The sequence below is a fragment of the Heptranchias perlo genome, unplaced genomic scaffold, assembly GCF_035084215.1.
Source record: "Heptranchias perlo isolate sHepPer1 unplaced genomic scaffold, sHepPer1.hap1 HAP1_SCAFFOLD_508, whole genome shotgun sequence".
NCBI classification, from domain to species: Eukaryota; Metazoa; Chordata; class Chondrichthyes; order Hexanchiformes; family Hexanchidae; genus Heptranchias; species Heptranchias perlo.
The window spans coordinates 147,287-165,350 of NW_027139525.1; the positions used below are offsets into that span (position 1 = coordinate 147,287).

The 18,064-nt window shown below is 53.8% G+C and overlaps 1 protein-coding gene across 1 annotated transcript in view; it reads left to right on the top strand.

The window, feature by feature from the left end:
* Nucleotides 1-17,096, top strand: part of LOC137314441 (rho guanine nucleotide exchange factor 11-like) — a gene marked incomplete at both ends in the record, with an annotated part of 152,559 nt that extends 135,463 nt beyond the window's left edge. Inside the window, one exon of the mRNA XM_067979792.1 lies at nucleotides 16,903-17,096. Coding sequence (XP_067835893.1) covers nucleotides 16,903-17,096 — 194 coding nt within the window. The remainder of the gene's footprint in view (nucleotides 1-16,902) is intronic.
* Between the last annotated feature and the right edge of the window lie 968 nt (nucleotides 17,097-18,064).

Below are 18,064 nucleotides of genomic sequence, written 5' to 3' on the forward strand. Positions count from 1 at the left end.
GGGTATAGAGACTGTCCCGTGGGGTGAAGGGACCCTGTTACTGTATATTGGCGTGTAGAGACTGTCCCGTGGGGTGAAAGGTCCCTGTTACTGTATATTGGGTTATAGAGACTGTCCCGTGGAGTGAAGGGTCCCTGTTACTGTATATCGGGTATAGAGACCGTCCCGTGGGGTGAAGGGTCCCTGTAACTGTATATTGGGGTATAGAGACTGTCCCGTGGAGTGAAGGGTCCCTGTTACTGTATATTGGGTATAGAGACCGTCCCGTGGGGTGAAGGGTCCCTGTAACTGTATATTGGGGTATAGAGACTGTCCCGTGGGGTGAAGGGTCCCTGTTACTGTATATTGGGGTACAGAGACTGTCCCGTGGAGTGAAGGGTCCCTGTTACTGTATATTGGGGTACAGAGACTGTCCCGTGGGGTGAAGGGTCCCTGTTACTGTATATTGGGGTATAGAGACTGTCCCGTGGGGTGAAGGGTCCCTGTTACTGTATATTGGGGTATAGAGACCGTCCCGTGGGGTGAAGGGTCCCTGTAACTGTATATTGGGGTATAGAGACCGTCCCGTGGGGTGAAGGGTCCCTGTTACTGTATATTGGGGTATAGAGACTGTCCCGTGGGGTGAAGGGTCCCTGTTACTGTATATTGGGGTATAGAGACTGTCCCGTGGAGTGAAGGGTCCCTGTTACTGTATATTGGGTATAGAGACTGTCCCGTGGGGTGAAGGGTCCCTGTAACTGTATATTGGGGTATAGAGACTGTCCCGTGGAGTGAAGGGTCCCTGTTACTCTGTATTGGGGTATAGAGACTGTCCCGTGGAGTGAAGGGTCCCTGTTACTGTATATTGGGGTACAGAGACTGTCCCGTGGGGTGAAGGGTCCCTGTTACTGTATATTGGGAATAGAGACCGTCCCGTTGGGTGAAGGGTCCCTGTAACTGTATATTGGGGGATAGAGACTGTCCCGTGGGGTGAAGGGTCCCTGTTACTGCATATTGGGGTACAGAGACTGTCCCGTGGGGTGAAGGGTCCCTGTTACTGTATATTGGGGTACAGAGACTGTCCCGTGGGGTGAAGGGTCCCTGTTACTGTATATTGGGGTATAGAGACTGTCCCGTGGGGTGAAGGGTCCCTGTTACTGTATATTGGGGTATAGAGACCGTCCCGTGGGGTGAAGGGTCCCTGTAACTGTATATTGGGGTATAGAGACCGTCCCGTGGGGTGAAGGGTCCCTGTTACTGTATATTGGGGTATAGAGACTGTCCCGTGGGGTGAAGGGTCCCTGTTACTGTATATTGGGGTATAGAGACTGTCCCGTGGAGTGAAGGGTCCCTGTTACTGTATATTGGGTATAGAGACTGTCCCGTGGGGTGAAGGGTCCCTGTTACTGTATATTGGGGTATAGAGACTGTCCCGTGGAGTGAAGGGTCCCTGTTACTGTATATTGGGGTATAGAGACTGTCCCGTGGGGTGAAGGGTTCCTGTTACTGTATATTGGGGTATAGAGACCGTCCCTTGGAGTGAAGGGTCCCTGTTACTGTATATTGGGGTATCGAGACCGTCCCGTGGGGTGAAGGGTCCCTGTTACTGTATATTGGGGTATAGAGACTGTCCCGTGGGGTGAAGGGACCCTGTTACTGTATATTGGCGTGCAGAGACTGTCCCGTGGGGTGAAGGGTCCCTGTTACTGTATATTGGGGTATAGAGATTGTCCCGTGGGGTGAAGGGTCCCTGTAACTGTATATTGGGGTATAGAGACTGTCCCGTGGAGGGAAGGGTCCCTGTTACTGTATATTGGGTATAGAGACCGTCCCGTGGGGTGAAGGGTCCCTGTAACTGTATATTGGGGTATAGAGACTGTCCCGTGGAGTGAAGGGTCCCTGTTACTGTATATTGGGTATAGAGACCGTCCCGTGGGGTGAAGGGTCCCTGTAACTGTATATTGGGGTATAGAGACTGTCCCGTGGGGTGAAGGGTCCCTGTTACTGTATATTGGGGTACAGAGACTGTCCCGTGGGGTGAAGGGTCCCTGTTACTGTATATTGGGGTATAGAGACTGTCCCGTGGGGTGAAGGGTCCCTGTTACTGTATATTGGGGTATAGAGACTGTCCCGTGGAGTGAAGGGTCCCTGTTACTGTATATTGGGGTATAGAGACTGTCCCGTGGGGTGAAGGGTCCCTGTTACTGTATATTGGGGTATAGAGACCGTCCCGTGGAGTGAAGGGTCCCTGTTACTGTATATTGGGGTATCGAGACTGTCCCGTGGGGTGAAGGGTCCCTGTTACTGTATATTGGGGTATAGAGACTGTCCCGTGGGGTGAAGGGTCCCTGTTACTGTATATTGGGGTATAGAGACTGTCCCATGGGGTGAAGGGTCCCTGTCACTGTATATTGGGGTATAGAGACTGTCCCGTGGGGTGAAGGATCCCTGTTACTGTATATTGGGGTATAGAGACTGTCCCGTGGAGTGAAGGGTCCCTGTTACTGTATATTGGGGTATAGAGACTGTCCCGTGGGGTGAAGGGTCCCTGTTACTGTATATTGGGGTATAGAGACTGTCCCGTGGAGTGAAGGGTCCCTGTTACTGTATATTGGGTATAGAGACTGTCCCGTGGGGTGAAGGGTCCCTGTTACTGTATATTGGGGTATAGAGACTGTCCCTTGGAGTGAAGGGTCCCTGTTACTGTATATTGGGGTATCGAGACCGTCCCGTGGGGTGAATGGTCCCTGTTACTGTATATTGGGGTATAGAGACTGTCCCGTGGGGTGAAGGGACCCTGTTACTGTATATTGGCGTGTCGAGGCTGTCCCGTGGGGTGAAGGGTCCCTGTTACTGTATATTGGGGTATAGAGACTGTCCCGTGGGGTGAAGGGTCCCTGTAACTGTATATTGGGGTATAGAGACTGTCCCGTGGAGTGAAGGGTCCCTGTTACTGTATATTGGGTATAGAGACCGTCCCGTGGGGTGAAGGGTCCCTGTAACTGTATATTGGGGTATAGAGACTGTCCCGTGGAGTGAAGGGTCCCTGTTACTGTATATTGGGTATAGAGACCGTCCCGTGGGGTGAAGGGTCCCTGTAACTGTATATTGGGGTACAGAGACTGTCCCGTGGGGTGAAGGGTCCCTGTTACTGTATATTGGGGTACAGAGACTGTCCCGTGGGGTGAAGGGTCCCTGTTACTGTATATTGGGGTATAGAGACTGTCCCGTGGGGTGAAGGGTCCCTGTTACTGTATATTGGGGTATAGAGACCGTCCCGTGGAGTGAAGGGTCCCTGTTACTGTATATTGGGGTATCAAGACTGTCCCGTGGGGTGAAGGGTCCCTGTTACTGTATATTGGGGTATAGAGACTGTCCCGTGGGGTGAAGGGTCCCTGTTACTGTATATTGGGGTATAGAGACTGTCCCGTGGGGTGAAGGGTCCCTGTTACTGTATATTGGGGTATAGAGACCGTCCCGTGGAGTGAAGGGTCCCTGTTACTGTATATTGGGGTATCGAGACTGTCCCGTGGGGTGAAGGGTCCCTGTTACTGTATATTGGGGTATAGAGACTGTCCCGTGGGGTGAAGGGTCCCTGTTACTGTATATTGGGGTATAGAGACTGTCCCATGGGGTGAAGGGTCCCTGTCACTGTATATTGGGGTATAGAGACTGTCCCGTGGGGTGAAGGATCCCTGTTACTGTATATTGGGGTATAGAGACTGTCCCGTGGAGTGAAGGGTCCCTGTTACTGTATATTGGGGTATAGAGACTGTCCCGTGGGGTGAAGGGTCCCTGTTACTGTATATTGGGGTATAGAGACTGTCCCGTGGAGTGAAGGGTCCCTGTTACTGTATATTGGGGTATGGAGACTGTCCCGTGGGGTGAAGGGTCCCTGTTACTGTATATTGGGGTATAGAGACCGTCCCTTGGAGTGAAGGGTCCCTGTTACTGTATATTGGGGTATCGAGACCGTCCCGTGGGGTGAATGGTCCCTGTTACTGTATATTGGGGTATAGAGACTGTCCCGTGGGGTGAAGGGACCCTGTTACTGTATATTGGCGTGTCGAAACTGTCCCGTGGGGTGAAGGGTCCCTGTTACTGTATATTGGGGTATAGAGACTGTCCCGTGGGGTGAAGGGTCCCTGTAACTGTATATTGGGGTATAGAGACTGTCCCGTGGAGTGAAGGGTCCCTGTTACTGTATATTGGGTATAGAGACCGTCCCGTGGGGTGAAGGGTCCCTGTAACTGTATATTGGGGTATAGAGACTGTCCCGTGGAGTGAAGGGTCCCTGTTACTGTATATTGGGTATAGAGACCGTCCCGTGGGGTGAAGGGTCCCTGTAACTGTATATTGGGGTATAGAGACTGTCCCGTGGGGTGAAGGGTCCCTGTTACTGTATATTGGGGTACAGAGACTGTCCCGTGGGGTGAAGGGTCCCTGTTACTGTATATTGGGGTATAGAGACTGTCCCGTGGGGTGAAGGGTCCCTGTTACTGTATATTGGGGTATAGAGACTGTCCCGTGGAGTGAAGGGTCCCTGTTACTGTATATTGGGGTATAGAGACTGTCCCGTGGGGTGAAGGGTCCCTGTTACTGTATATTGGGGTATAGAGACCGTCCCGTGGAGTGAAGGGTCCCTGTTACTGTATATTGGGGTATCAAGACTGTCCCGTGGGGTGAAGGGTCCCTGTTACTGTATATTGGGGTATAGAGACTGTCCCGTGGGGTGAAGGGACCCTGTTACTGTATATTGGCGTGTAGAGACTGTCCCGTGGGGTGAAAGGTCCCTGTTACTGTATATTGGGGTATAGAGACTGTCCCGTGGGGTGAAGGGTCCCTGTAACTGTATATTGGGGTATAGAGACTGTCCCGTGGAGTGAAGGGTCCCTGTTACTGTATATTGGGTATAGAGACCGTCCCGTGGGGTGAAGGGTCCCTGTAACTGTATATTGGGTATAGAGACCGTCCCGTGGGGTGAAGGGTCCCTGTAACTGTATATTGGGGTATAGAGACTGTCCCGTGGGGTGAAGGGTCCCTGTTACTGTATATTGGGGTACAGAGACTGTCCCGTGGAGTGAAGGGTCCCTGTTACTGTATATTGGGGTACAGAGACTGTCCCGTGGGGTGAAGGGTCCCTGTTACTGTATATTGGGGTATAGAGACTGTCCCGTGGGGTGAAGGGTCCCTGTTACTGTATATTGGGGTATAGAGACCGTCCCGTGGGGTGAAGGGTCCCTGTAACTGTATATTGGGGTATAGAGACCGTCCCGTTGGGTGAAGGGTCCCTGTTACTGTATATTGGGGTATAGAGACTGTCCCGTGGGGTGAAGGGTCCCTGTTACTGTATATTGGGGTACAGAGACTGTCCCGTGGAGTGAAGGGTCCCTGTTACTGTATATTGGGTATCGAGACTGTCCCGTGGGGTGAAGGGTCCCTGTAACTGTATATTGGGGTATAGAGACTGTCCCGTGGAGTGAAGGGTCCCTGTTACTGTGTATTGGGGTATAGAGACTGTCCCGTGGAGTGAAGGGTCCCTGTTACTGTATATTGGGGTACAGAGACTGTCCCGTGGGGTGAAGGGTCCCTGTTACTGTATATTGGGAATAGAGACCGTCCCGTTGGGTGAAGGGTCCCTGTAACTGTATATTGGGGGATAGAGACTGTCCCGTGGGGTGAAGGGTCCCTGTTACTGTATATTGGGGTACAGAGACTGTCCCGTGGGGTGAAGGGTCCCTGTTACTGTATATTGGGGTACAGAGACTGTCCCGTGGGGTGAAGGGTCCCTGTTACTGTATATTGGGGTATAGAGACTGTCCCGTGGGGTGAAGGGTCCCTGTTACTGTATATTGGGGTATAGAGACCGTCCCGTGGGGTGAAGGGTCCCTGTAACTGTATATTGGGGTATAGAGACCGTCCCGTGGGGTGAAGGGTCCCTGTTACTGTATATTGGGGTATAGAGACTGTCCCGTGGGGTGAAGGGTCCCTGTTACTTTATATTGGGGTATAGAGACTGTCCCGTGGAGTGAAGGGTCCCTGTTACTGTATATTGGGTATAGAGACTGTCCCGTGGGGTGAAGGGTCCCTGTTACTGTAAATTGGGGTATAGAGACTGTCCCGTGGAGTGAAGGGTCCCTGTTACTGTATATTGGGGTATAGAGACTGTCCCGTGGGGTGAAGGGTTCCTGTTACTGTATATTGGGGTATAGAGACCGTCCCTTGGAGTGAAGGGTCCCTGTTACTGTATATTGGGGTATCGAGACCGTCCCGTGGGGTGAAGGGTCCCTGTTACTGTATATTGGGGTATAGAGACTGTCCCGTGGGGTGAAGGGACCCTGTTACTGTATATTGGCGTGTAGAGACTGTCCCGTGGGGTGAAGGGTCCCTGTTACTGTATATTGGGGTATAGAGACTGTCCCGTGGGGTGAAGGGTCCCTGTAACTGTATATTGGGGTATAGAGACTGTCCCGTGGAGGGAAGGGTCCCTGTTACTGTATATTGGGTATAGAGACCGTCCCGTGGGGTGAAGGGTCCCTGTAACTGTATATTGGGGTATAGAGACTGTCCCGTGGAGTGAAGGGTCCCTGTTACTGTATATTGGGTATAGAGACCGTCCCGTGGGGTGAAGGGTCCCTGTAACTGTATATTGGGGTATAGAGACTGTCCCGTGGGGTGAAGGGTCCCTGTTACTGTATATTGGGGTACAGAGACTGTCCCGTGGGGTGAAGGGTCCCTGTTACTGTATATTGGGGTATAGAGACTGTCCCGTGGGGTGAAGGGTCCCTGTTACTGTATATTGGGGTATAGAGACTGTCCCGTGGAGTGAAGGGTCCCTGTTACTGTATATTGGGGTATAGAGACTGTCCCGTGGGGTGAAGGGTCCCTGTTACTGTATATTGGGGTATAGAGACCGTCCCGTGGAGTGAAGGGTCCCTGTTACTGTATATTGGGGTATCGAGACTGTCCCGTGGGGTGAAGGGTCCCTGTTACTGTATATTGGGGTATAGAGACTGTCCCGTGGGGTGAAGGGTCCCTGTTACTGTATATTGGGGTATAGAGACTGTCCCATGGGGTGAAGGGTCCCTGTCACTGTATATTGGGGTATAGAGACTGTCCCGTGGGGTGAAGGATCCCTGTTACTGTATATTGGGGTATAGAGACTGTCCCGTGGAGTGAAGGGTCCCTGTTACTGTATATTGGGGTATAGAGACTGTCCCGTGGGGTGAAGGGTCCCTGTTACTGTATATTGGGGTATAGAGACTGTCCCGTGGAGTGAAGGGTCCCTGTTACTGTATATTGGGGTATAGAGACTGTCCCGTGGGGTGAAGGGTCCCTGTTACTGTATATTGGGGTATAGAGACCGTCCCTTGGAGTGAAGGGTCCCTGTTACTGTATATTGGGGTATCGAGACCGTCCCGTGGGGTGAATGGTCCCTGTTACTGTATATTGGGGTATAGAGACTGTCCCGTGGGGTGAAGGGACCCTGTTACTGTATATTGGCGTGTCGAGACTGTCCCGTGGGGTGAAGGGTCCCTGTTACTGTATATTGGGGTATAGAGACTGTCCCGTGGGGTGAAGGGTCCCTGTAACTGTATATTGGGGTATAGAGACTGTCCCGTGGAGTGAAGGGTCCCTGTTACTGTATATTGGGTATAGAGACCGTCCCGTGGGGTGAAGGGTCCCTGTAACTGTATATTGGGGTATAGAGACTGTCCCGTGGAGTGAAGGGTCCCTGTTACTGTATATTGGGTATAGAGACCGTCCCGTGGGGTGAAGGGTCCCTGTAACTGTATATTGGGGTACAGAGACTGTCCCGTGGGGTGAAGGGTCCCTGTTACTGTATATTGGGGTACAGAGACTGTCCCGTGGGGTGAAGGGTCCCTGTTACTGTATATTGGGGTATAGAGACTGTCCCGTGGGGTGAAGGGTCCCTGTTACTGTATATTGGGGTATAGAGACTGTCCCGTGGGGTGAAGGGTCCCTGTTACTGTATATTGGGGTATAGAGACCGTCCCGTGGAGTGAAGGGTCCCTGTTACTGTATATTGGGGTATCGAGACTGTCCCGTGGGGTGAAGGGTCCCTGTTACTGTATATTGGGGTATAGAGACTGTCCCGTGGGGTGAAGGGTCCCTGTTACTGTATATTGGGGTATAGAGACTGTCCCATGGGGTGAAGGGTCCCTGTCACTGTATATTGGGGTATAGAGACTGTCCCGTGGGGTGAAGGATCCCTGTTACTGTATATTGGGGTATAGAGACTGTCCCGTGGAGTGAAGGGTCCCTGTTACTGTATATTGGGGTATAGAGACTGTCCCGTGGGGTGAAGGGTCCCTGTTACTGTATATTGGGGTATAGAGACTGTCCCGTGGAGTGAAGGGTCCCTGTTACTGTATATTGGGGTATAGAGACTGTCCCGTGGAGTGAAGGGTCCCTGTTACTGTATATTGGGGTATAGAGACTGTCCCGTGGGGTGAAGGGTCCCTGTTACTGTATATTGGGGTATAGAGACCGTCCCTTGGAGTGAAGGGTCCCTGTTACTGTATATTGGGGTATCGAGACCGTCCCGTGGGGTGAATGGTCCCTGTTAATGTATATTGGGGTATAGAGACTGTCCCGTGGGGTGAAGGGACCCTGTTACTGTATATTGGCGTGTCGAGACTGTCCCGTGGGGTGAAGGGTCCCTGTTACTGTATATTGGGGTATAGAGACTGTCCCGTGGGGTGAAGGGTCCCTGTAACTGTATATTGGGGTATAGAGACTGTCCCGTGGAGTGAAGGGTCCCTGTTACTGTATATTGGGTATAGAGACCGTCCCGTGGGGTGAAGGGTCCCTGTAACTGTATATTGGGGTATAGAGACTGTCCCGTGGAGTGAAGGGTCCCTGTTACTGTATATTGGGTATAGAGACCGTCCCGTGGGGTGAAGGGTCCCTGTAACTGTATATTGGGGTATAGAGACTGTCCCGTGGGGTGAAGGGTCCCTGTTACTGTATATTGGGGTACAGAGACTGTCCCGTGGGGTGAAGGGTCCCTGTTACTGTATATTGGGGTATAGAGACTGTCCCGTGGGGTGAAGGGTCCCTGTTACTGTATATTGGGGTATAGAGACTGTCCCGTGGAGTGAAGGGTCCCTGTTACTGTATATTGGGGTATAGAGACTGTCCCGTGGAGTGAAGGGTCCCTGTTACTGTCTATTGGGGTATAGAGACCGTCCCGTGGAGTGAAGGGTCCCTGTTACTGTATATTGGGGTATCAAGACTGTCCCGTGGGGTGAAGGGTCCCTGTTACTGTATATTGGGGTATAGAGACTGTCCCGTGGGGTGAAGGGACCCTGTTACTGTATATTGGCGTGTAGAGACTGTCCCGTGGGGTGAAAGGTCCCTGTTACTGTATATTGGGGTATAGAGACTGTCCCGTGGGGTGAAGGGTCCCTGTAACTGTATATTGGGGTATAGAGACTGTCCCGTGGAGTGAAGGGTCCCTGTTACTGTATATTGAGTATAGAGACCGTCCCGTGGAGTGAAGGGTCCCTGTAACTGTATATTGGGGTATAGAGACTGTCCCGTGGAGTGAAGGGTCCCTGTTACTGTATATTGAGTATAGAGACCGTCCCGTGGAGTGAAGGGTCCCTGTTACTGTATATTGGGTATAGAGACCGTCCCGTGGGGTGAAGGGTCCCTGTAACTGTATATTGGGGTATAGAGACTGTCCCGTGGAGTGAAGGGTCCCTGTTACTGTATATTGGGTATAGAGACCGTCCCGTGGGGTGAAGGGTCCCTGTAACTGTATATTGGGGTATAGAGACTGTCCCGTGGGGTGAAGGGTCCCTGTTACTGTATATTGGGGTACAGAGACTGTCCCGTGGGGTGAAGGGTCCCTGTTACTGTATATTGGGGTATAGAGACTGTCCCGTGGGGTGAAGGGTCCCTGTTACTGTATATTGGGGTATAGAGACTGTCCCGTGGAGTGAAGGGTCCCTGTTACTGTATATTGGGGTATAGAGACTGTCCCGTGGGGTGAAGGGTCCCTGTTACTGTCTATTGGGGTATAGAGACCGTCCCGTGGAGTGAAGGGTCCCTGTTACTGTATATTGGGGTATCAAGACTGTCCCGTGGGGTGAAGGGTCCCTGTTACTGTATATTGGGGTATAGAGACTGTCCCGTGGGGTGAAGGGACCCTGTTACTGTATATTGGCGTGTAGAGACTGTCCCGTGGGGTGAAAGGTCCCTGTTACTGTATATTGGGGTATAGAGACTGTCCCGTGGGGTGAAGGGTCCCTGTAACTGTATATTGGGGTATAGAGACTGTCCCGTGGAGTGAAGGGTCCCTGTTACTGTATATTGAGTATAGAGACCGTCCCGTGGGGTGAAGGGTCCCTGTAACTGTATATTTGGTATAGAGACCGTCCCGTGGGGTGAAGGGTCCCTGTAACTGTATATTGGGGTATAGAGACTGTCCCGTGGGGTGAAGGGTCCCTGTTACTGTATATTGGGGTACAGAGACTGTCCCGTGGAGTGAAGGGTCCCTGTTACTGTATATTGGGGTACAGAGACTGTCCCGTGGGGTGAAGGGTCCCTGTTACTGTATATTGGGGTATAGAGACTGTCCCGTGGGGTGAAGGGTCCCTGTTACTGTATATTGGGGTATAGAGACCGTCCCGTGGGGTGAAGGGTCCCTGTAACTGTATATTGGGGTATAGAGACCGTCCCGTTGGGTGAAGGGTCCCTGTTACTGTATATTGGGGTATAGAGACTGTCCCGTGGGGTGAAGGGTCCCTGTTACTGTATATTGGGGTATAGAGACTGTCCCGTGGAGTGAAGGGTCCCTGTTACTGTATATTGGGTATCGAGACTGTCCCGTGGGGTGAAGGGTCCCTGTAACTGTATATTGGGGTACAGAGACTGTCCCGTGGAGTGAAGGGTCCCTGTTACTGTGTATTGGAGTATAGAGACTGTCCCGTGGAGTGAAGGGTCCCTGTTACTGTATATTGGGGTACAGAGACTGTCCCGTGGGGTGAAGGGTCCCTGTTACTGTATATTGGGAATAGAGACCGTCCCGTTGGGTGAAGGGTCCCTGTAACTGTATATTGGGGTATAGAGACTGTCCCGTGGGGTGAAGGGTCCCTGTTACTGTATATTGGGGTACAGAGACTGTCCCGTGGGGTGAAGGGTCCCTGTTACTGTATATTGGGGTACAGAGACTGTCCCGTGGGGTGAAGGGTCCCTGTTACTGTATATTGGGGTATAGAGACCGTCCCGTGGGGTGAAGGGTCCCTGTTACTGTATATTGGGGTATAGAGACCGTCCCGTGGGGTGAAGGGTCCCTGTAACTGTATATTGGGGTATAGAGACCGTCCCGTGGGGTGAAGGGTCCCTGTTACTGTATATTGGGGTATTGAGACTGTCCCGTGGGGTGAAGGGTCCCTGTTACTGTATATTGGGGTATAGAGACTGTCCCGTGGAGTGAAGGGACCCTGTTACGGTATATTGGCGTGTAGAGACTGTCCCGTGGGGTGAAGGGTCCCTGTTACTGTATATTGGGGTATAGAGACTGTCCCGTGGGGTGAAGGGTCCCTGTAACTGTATATTGGGGTATAGAGACTGTCCCGTGGAGTGAAGGGTCCCTGTTACTGTATATTGGGTATAGAGACCGTCCCGTCGGGTGAAGGGTCCGTGTAACTGTATATTGGGGTATAGAGACTGTCCCGTGGAGTGAAGGGTCCCTGTTACTGTATATTGGGTATAGAGACCGTCCCGTGGGGTGAAGGGTCCCTGTAACTGTATATTGGGGTATAGAGACTGTCCCGTGGGGTGAAGGGTCCCTGTTACTGTATATTGGGGTACAGAGACTGTCCCGTGGAGTGAAGGGTCCCTGTTACTGTATATTGGGGTACAGAGACTGTCCCGTGGGGTGAAGGGTCCCTGTTACTGTATATTGGGGTATAGAGACTGTCCCGTGGGGTGAAGGGTCCCTGTTACTGTATATTGGGGTACAGAGACCGTCCCGTGGGGTGAAGGGTCCCTGTATCTGTATATTGGGGTATAGAGACCGTCCCGTGGGGTGAAGGGTCCCTGTTACTGTATATTGGGGTACAGAGACTGTCCCGTGGGGTGAAGGGTCCCTGTTACTGTATATTGGGGTATAGAGACTGTCCCGTGGGGTGAAGGGTCCCTGTTACTGTATATTGGGGTATAGAGACTGTCCCGTGGGGTGAAGGGTCCCTGTAACTGTATATTGGGGTATAGAGACCGTCCCGTGGGGTGAAGGGTCCCTGTTACTGTATATTGGGGTATAGAGACTGTCCCGTGGGGTGAAGGGTCCCTGTTACTGTATATTGGGGTATAGAGACTGTCCCGTGGAGTGAAGGGTCCCTGTTACTGTATATTGGGTATAGAGACTGTCCCGTGGGGTGAAGGGTCCCTGTAACTGTATATTGGGGTATAGAGACTGTCCCGTGGAGTGAAGGGTCCCTGTTGCTGTGTATTGGGGTATAGAGACTGTCCCGTGGAGTGAAGGGTCCCTGTTACTGTATATTGGGGTACAGAGACTGTCCCGTGGGGTGAAGGGTCCCTGTTACTGTATATTGGGAATAGAGACCGTCCCGTGGGGTGAAGGGTCCCTGTAACTGTATATTGGGGTATAGAGACTGTCCCGTGGGGTGAAGGGTCCCTGTTACTGTATATTGGGGTACAGAGACTGTCCCGTGGGGTGAAGGGTCCCTGTTACTGTATATTGGGGTACAGAGACTGTCCCGTGGGGTGAAGGGTCCCTGTTACTGTATATTGGGGTATAGAGACTGTCCCGTGGGGTGAAGGGTCCCTGTTACTGTATATTGGGGTATAGAGACCGTCCCGTGGGGTGAAGGGTCCCTGTAACTGTATATTGGGGTATAGAGACCGTCCCGTGGGGTGAAGGGTCCCTGTTACTGTGTATTGGGGTATAGAGACTGTCCCGTGGGGTGAAGGGTCCCTGTTACTGTATATTGGGGTATAGAGACTGTCCCGTGGAGTGAAGGGTCCCTGTTACTGTATATTGGGGTATAGAGACTGTCCCGTGGGGTGAAGGGTCCCTGTAACTGTATATTGGGGTATAGAGACTGTCCCGTGGAGGGAAGGGTCCCTGTTACTGTATATTGGGTATAGAGACCGTCCCGTGGGGTGAAGGGTCCCGGTTACTGTATATTGGGGGACAGAGACTGTCCCGTGGAGTGAAGGGTCCCTGTTACTGTATATTGGGGTATAGAGACTGTCCCGTGGAGTGAAGGGTCCCTGTTACTGTATATTGGGGTATAGAGACCGTCCCGTGGAGTGAAGGGTCCCTGTTACTGTATATTGGGGTATCGAGACTGTCCCGTGGGGTGAAGGGTCCCTGTTACTGTATATTGGGGTATAGAGACTGTCCCGTGGAGTGAAGGGTCCCTGTTGCTGTATATTGGGGTACAGAGACTGTCCCGTGGGGTGAAGGGTCCCGGTTACTGTATATTGGGTATAGAGACCGTCCCGTGGGGTGAAGGGTCCCTGTAACTGTATATTGGGGTATAGAGACTGTCCCGTGGGGTGAAGGGTCCCTGTTACTGTATATTGGGGTACAGAGACTGTCCCGTGGGGTGAAGGGTCCCTGTTACTGTATATTGGGGTACAGAGACTGTCCCGTGGGGTGAAGGGTCCCTGTTACTGTATATTGGGGTATAGAGACTGTCCCGTGGGGTGAAGGGTCCCTGTTACTGTATATTGGGGTACAGAGACTGTCCCGTGGAGTGAAGGGTCCCTGTTACTGTATATTGGGGCATAGAGACCGTCCCGTGGGGTGAAGGATCTCTGTTACTGTATATTGGGGTATAGAGACCGTCCCGTGGGGTGAAGGGTCCCTGTTACTGTATATTGGGGTTTCGAGACCGTCCCGTGGGGTGAAGGGTCCCTGTTACTGTATATTGGGGTATAGAGACCGTCCCGTGGGGTGAAGGGTCCCTGTTACTGTATATTGGGGTATAGAGACTGTCCCGTGGGGTGAAGGGTCCCTGTTACTGTATATTGGGGTATAGAGACTGTCCCGTGGGGTGAAGGGTCCCTGTTACTGTATATTGGGGTATAGAGACTGTCCCGTGGGGTGAAGGGTCCCTGTTACTGTATATTGGGGTACAGAGACCGTCCCGTGGAGTGAAGGGTCCCTGTTACTGTATATTGGGGTATCGAGACTGTCCCGTGGGGTGAAGGGTCCCTGTTACTGTATATTGGGGTATAGAGACTGTCCCGTGGGGTGAAGGGACCCTGTTACTGTATATTGGCGTGTAGAGACTGTCCCGTGGGGTGAAGGGTCCCTGTTACTGTATATTGGGGTATAGAGACTGTCCCGTGGGGTGAAGGGTCCCTGTAACTGTATATTGGGGTATAGAGACTGTCCCGTGGAGTGAAGGGTCCCTGTTACTGTATATTGGGTCTAGAGACCGTCCCGTGGGGTGAAGGGTCCCTGTAACTGTATATTGGGGTATAGAGACTGTCCCGTGGAGTGAAGGGTCCCTGTTACTGTATATTGGGTATAGAGACCGTCCTGTGGGGTGAAGGGTCCCTGTTACTGTATATTGGGGTACAGAGACTGTCCCGTGGGGTGAAGGGTCCCTGTTACTGTATATTGGGGTACAGAGACTGTCCCGTGGGGTGAAGGGTCCCTGTTACTGTATATTGGGGTATAGAGACCGTCCCGTGGGGTGAAGGGTCCCTGTAACTGTATATTGGGGTATAGAGACCGTCCCGTGGGGTGAAGGGTCCCTGTAACTGTATATTGGGGTATAGAGACCGTCCCGTGGGGTGAAGGGTCCCTGTTCCTGTATATTGGGGTATAGAGACTGTCCCGTGGGGTGAAGGGTCCCTGTTACTGTATATTGGGGTATAGAGACTGTCCCGTGGAGTGAAGGGTCCCTGTTACTGTATATTGGGGTACAGAGACTGTCCCGTGGGGTGAAGGGTCCCTGTTACTGTATATTGGGGTATAGAGACTGTCCCGTGGGGTGAAGGGTCCCTGTTACTGTATATTGGGGTATAGAGACTGTCCCGTGGAGTGAAGGGTCCCTGTTACTGTATATTGGGGTACAGAGACTGTCCCGTGGGGTGAAGGGTCCCTGTTACTGTATATTGGGGTATAGAGACCGTCCCGTGGAGTGAAGGGTCCCTGTTACTGTATATTGGGGTATAGAGACCGTCCCGTGGGGTGAAGGGTCCCTGTTACTGTATATTGGGGTATAGAGACCGTCCCGTGGGGTGAAGGGTCCCTGTTACTGTATATTGGGTATAGAGACTGTCCCGTGGGGTGAAGGGTCCCTGTTACTGTATATTGGGTATAGAGACTGTCCCGTGGGGTGAAGGGTCCCTGTTACTGTATATTGGGCTATAGAGACTGTCCCGTGGAGTGAAGGGTCCCTGTTACTGTATATTGGGGTATAGAGACTGTCCCGTGGGGTGAAGGGTCCCTGTTACTGTATATTGGGGAATAGAGACCGTCCCGTGGGGTGAAGTGTCCCTGTTACTGTATATTGGGATATGGAGACCGTCCCGTGGAGTGACGGGTCCCTGTTACTGTATATTGGGGTATAGAGACCGTCCCGTGTGGTGAAGGGTCCCTGTTACTGTATATTGGGGTATAGAGACCGTCCCGTGTGGTGAAGGGTCCCTGTTACTGTATATTGGGGTATTGAGACCGTCCCGTGGGGTGAAGTTGTCCCTGTTATTGTATATTGGGATATAGAGACCGTCCCGTGGGGTGAAGTGTCCCTGTTACTGTATATTGGGATATAGAGACCGTCCCGTGGAGTGACGGGTCCCTGTTACTGTATATTGGGGTTTCGAGACCGTCCCGTGGGGTGAAGGGTCCCTGTTACTGTATATTGGGGTACAGTGACTGTCCGTGGGGTGAAGGGTCCCTGTTACTGTATATTGGGGTACAGAGACTGTCCGTGGGGTGAAGGGTCCCTGTTACTGTATATTGGGGTATAGAGACTGTCCCGTGGGGTGAAGGGTCCCTGTTACTGTATATTGGGGTACAGAGACTGTCCCGTGGAGTGAAGGGTCCCTGTTACTGTATATTGGGGTATAGAGACTGTCCCGTGGGGTGAAGGGTCCCTGTTACTGTATGTTGGGGTATAGAGACTGTCCCGTGGGGTGAAGGGTCCCTGTTACTGTATATTGGGGTATAGAGACTGTCCCGTGGGGTGAAGGGTCCCTGTTACTGTATATTGGGTATAGAGACCGTCCCGTGGGTGAAGGGTCCCTGTTACTGTATATTGGGGTATAGAGACTGTCCCGTGGGGTGAAGGGTCCCTGTTACTGATATTGGGGTATAGAGACTGTCCCGTGGAGTGAAGGGTCCCTGTTACTGTATATTGGGTATAGAGACTGTCCCGTGGGGTGAAGGGTCCCTGTTACTGTATATTGGGGTATAGAGACTGTCCCGTGGGGTGAAGGGTCCCTGTTACTGTATATTGGGGTATAGAGACTGTCCCGTGGGGGTGAAGGGTCCCTGTTACTGTATATTGGGGTATAGAGACTGTCCCGTGGAGTGAAGGGTCCCTGTTACTGTATATTGGGGTATAGAGACTGTCCCGTGGAGTGACGGGACCCTGATCCCTGTTTACTGTATATTGGGGTATAGAGACTGTCCCGTGGGGTGAAGGGTCCCTGTTACTGTATATTGGGGTATAGAGACTGTCCCGTGGGGGTGAAGGGTCCCTGTTACTGTATATTGGGTTTTGAGACTGTCCCGTGGGGTGAAGGGTCCCTGTTACTGTATATTGGGGTATAGAGACTGTCCCGTGGAATGATGAAGACTCTTGACTTTCATCGGACGTGGAAGGGAGTTCGACGGAGAGGCCGTGCCGTCCTTTGCCCTGCGGAGGGAACTCTTTTGACTGTCCTCCCACTTGTCCTCCTCAGACCGGGTGGAGCGGGAGAAGCTGGTTGTGGTGCGGGAGTGCTGCCGACTCACCCTCACCTCAGTCAACGAAGGCAGTGAAGGAGACCGAGAACAGGCAGCGTCTGGACGATTACAGCTGGACACCAGCTCACTGGAGCGGGCCAACAACCCCGTCGCCTTCGAGTTCAAGGTGTGTGGTGGACGGTTCCAGCCGGTAACCCCTCGCCTCCGGTTCCCCCTCGCCTCGCCTCCGGTTCCCCCTCGCCTCGCCTCCGGTTCCCCCTCGCCTCCCCTCCGGTTCCCCCTCGCCTCCCCTCCGGTTCCCCCTCGCCTCCCCTCCGGTTCCCCCTCGCCTCCCTCCGGTTCCCCCTCCGGTTCCCTCTCCTCTCCCCTCCGGTTCCCCCTCCCCTCCGGTTCCCCCTCGCCTCCCCTCCGGTTCACCCTCGCCTCCCCTCCTGTTCCCCCTCGCCTCCCCTCCCGTCCCCCTCGCCTCCCCTCCCATCCCCCCTCCCGCCTCCCCTCCCGTCCCCCTCGCCTCCCCTCCCGTTCCCCCTCGCCTCCCCTCCCGTCCCCCCTCGCCTCCCCTCCCGTCCCCCCCTCCCGCCTCCCCTCCCGTCCCCCCTCGCCTCCCCTCCCGTCCCCCCTCGCCTCCCCTCCCGTCCCCCCTCGCCTCCCCTCCCGCCTCCCCTCCCGTCCCCCCTCGCCTCCCCTCCCGTCCCCCCTCGCCTCCCCTCCCGTCCCCCCTCGCCTCCCCTCCCGTCCCCCCTCGCCTCCCCCCCCGTCCCCCCTCCCGTCCCCCCTCGCCCCTCCCCTCCCGTCCCCCCTCGCCCCTCCCCTCCCGTCCCCCTCGCCCCTCCCCTCCCGTCCCCCCTCGCCCCTCCCCTCCCGTCCCCCCTCGCCCCTCCCCTCCCGTCCCCCCTCGCCCCTCCCTCCCGTCCCCCCTCGCCCCTCCCCTCCCCTCCCCCCTCGCCCCTCCCCTCCCCCTCGCCCTCCCCTCCCCTCCCCCTCACCCCTCCCCTCCCCCTCACCCCTCCCCTCCCCTCTCTCCTCCCCTCCCCTCCCCTCTCTCCTCCCCTCCCCTCCCCTCTCTCCTCCCCTCCCTCCCCTCTCTCCCCTCCACTCTCTCCCCTCCCCTCTCTCCCCTCCCCTCTCTCCCCTCCCCTCTCTCCCCTCCCCTCTCCA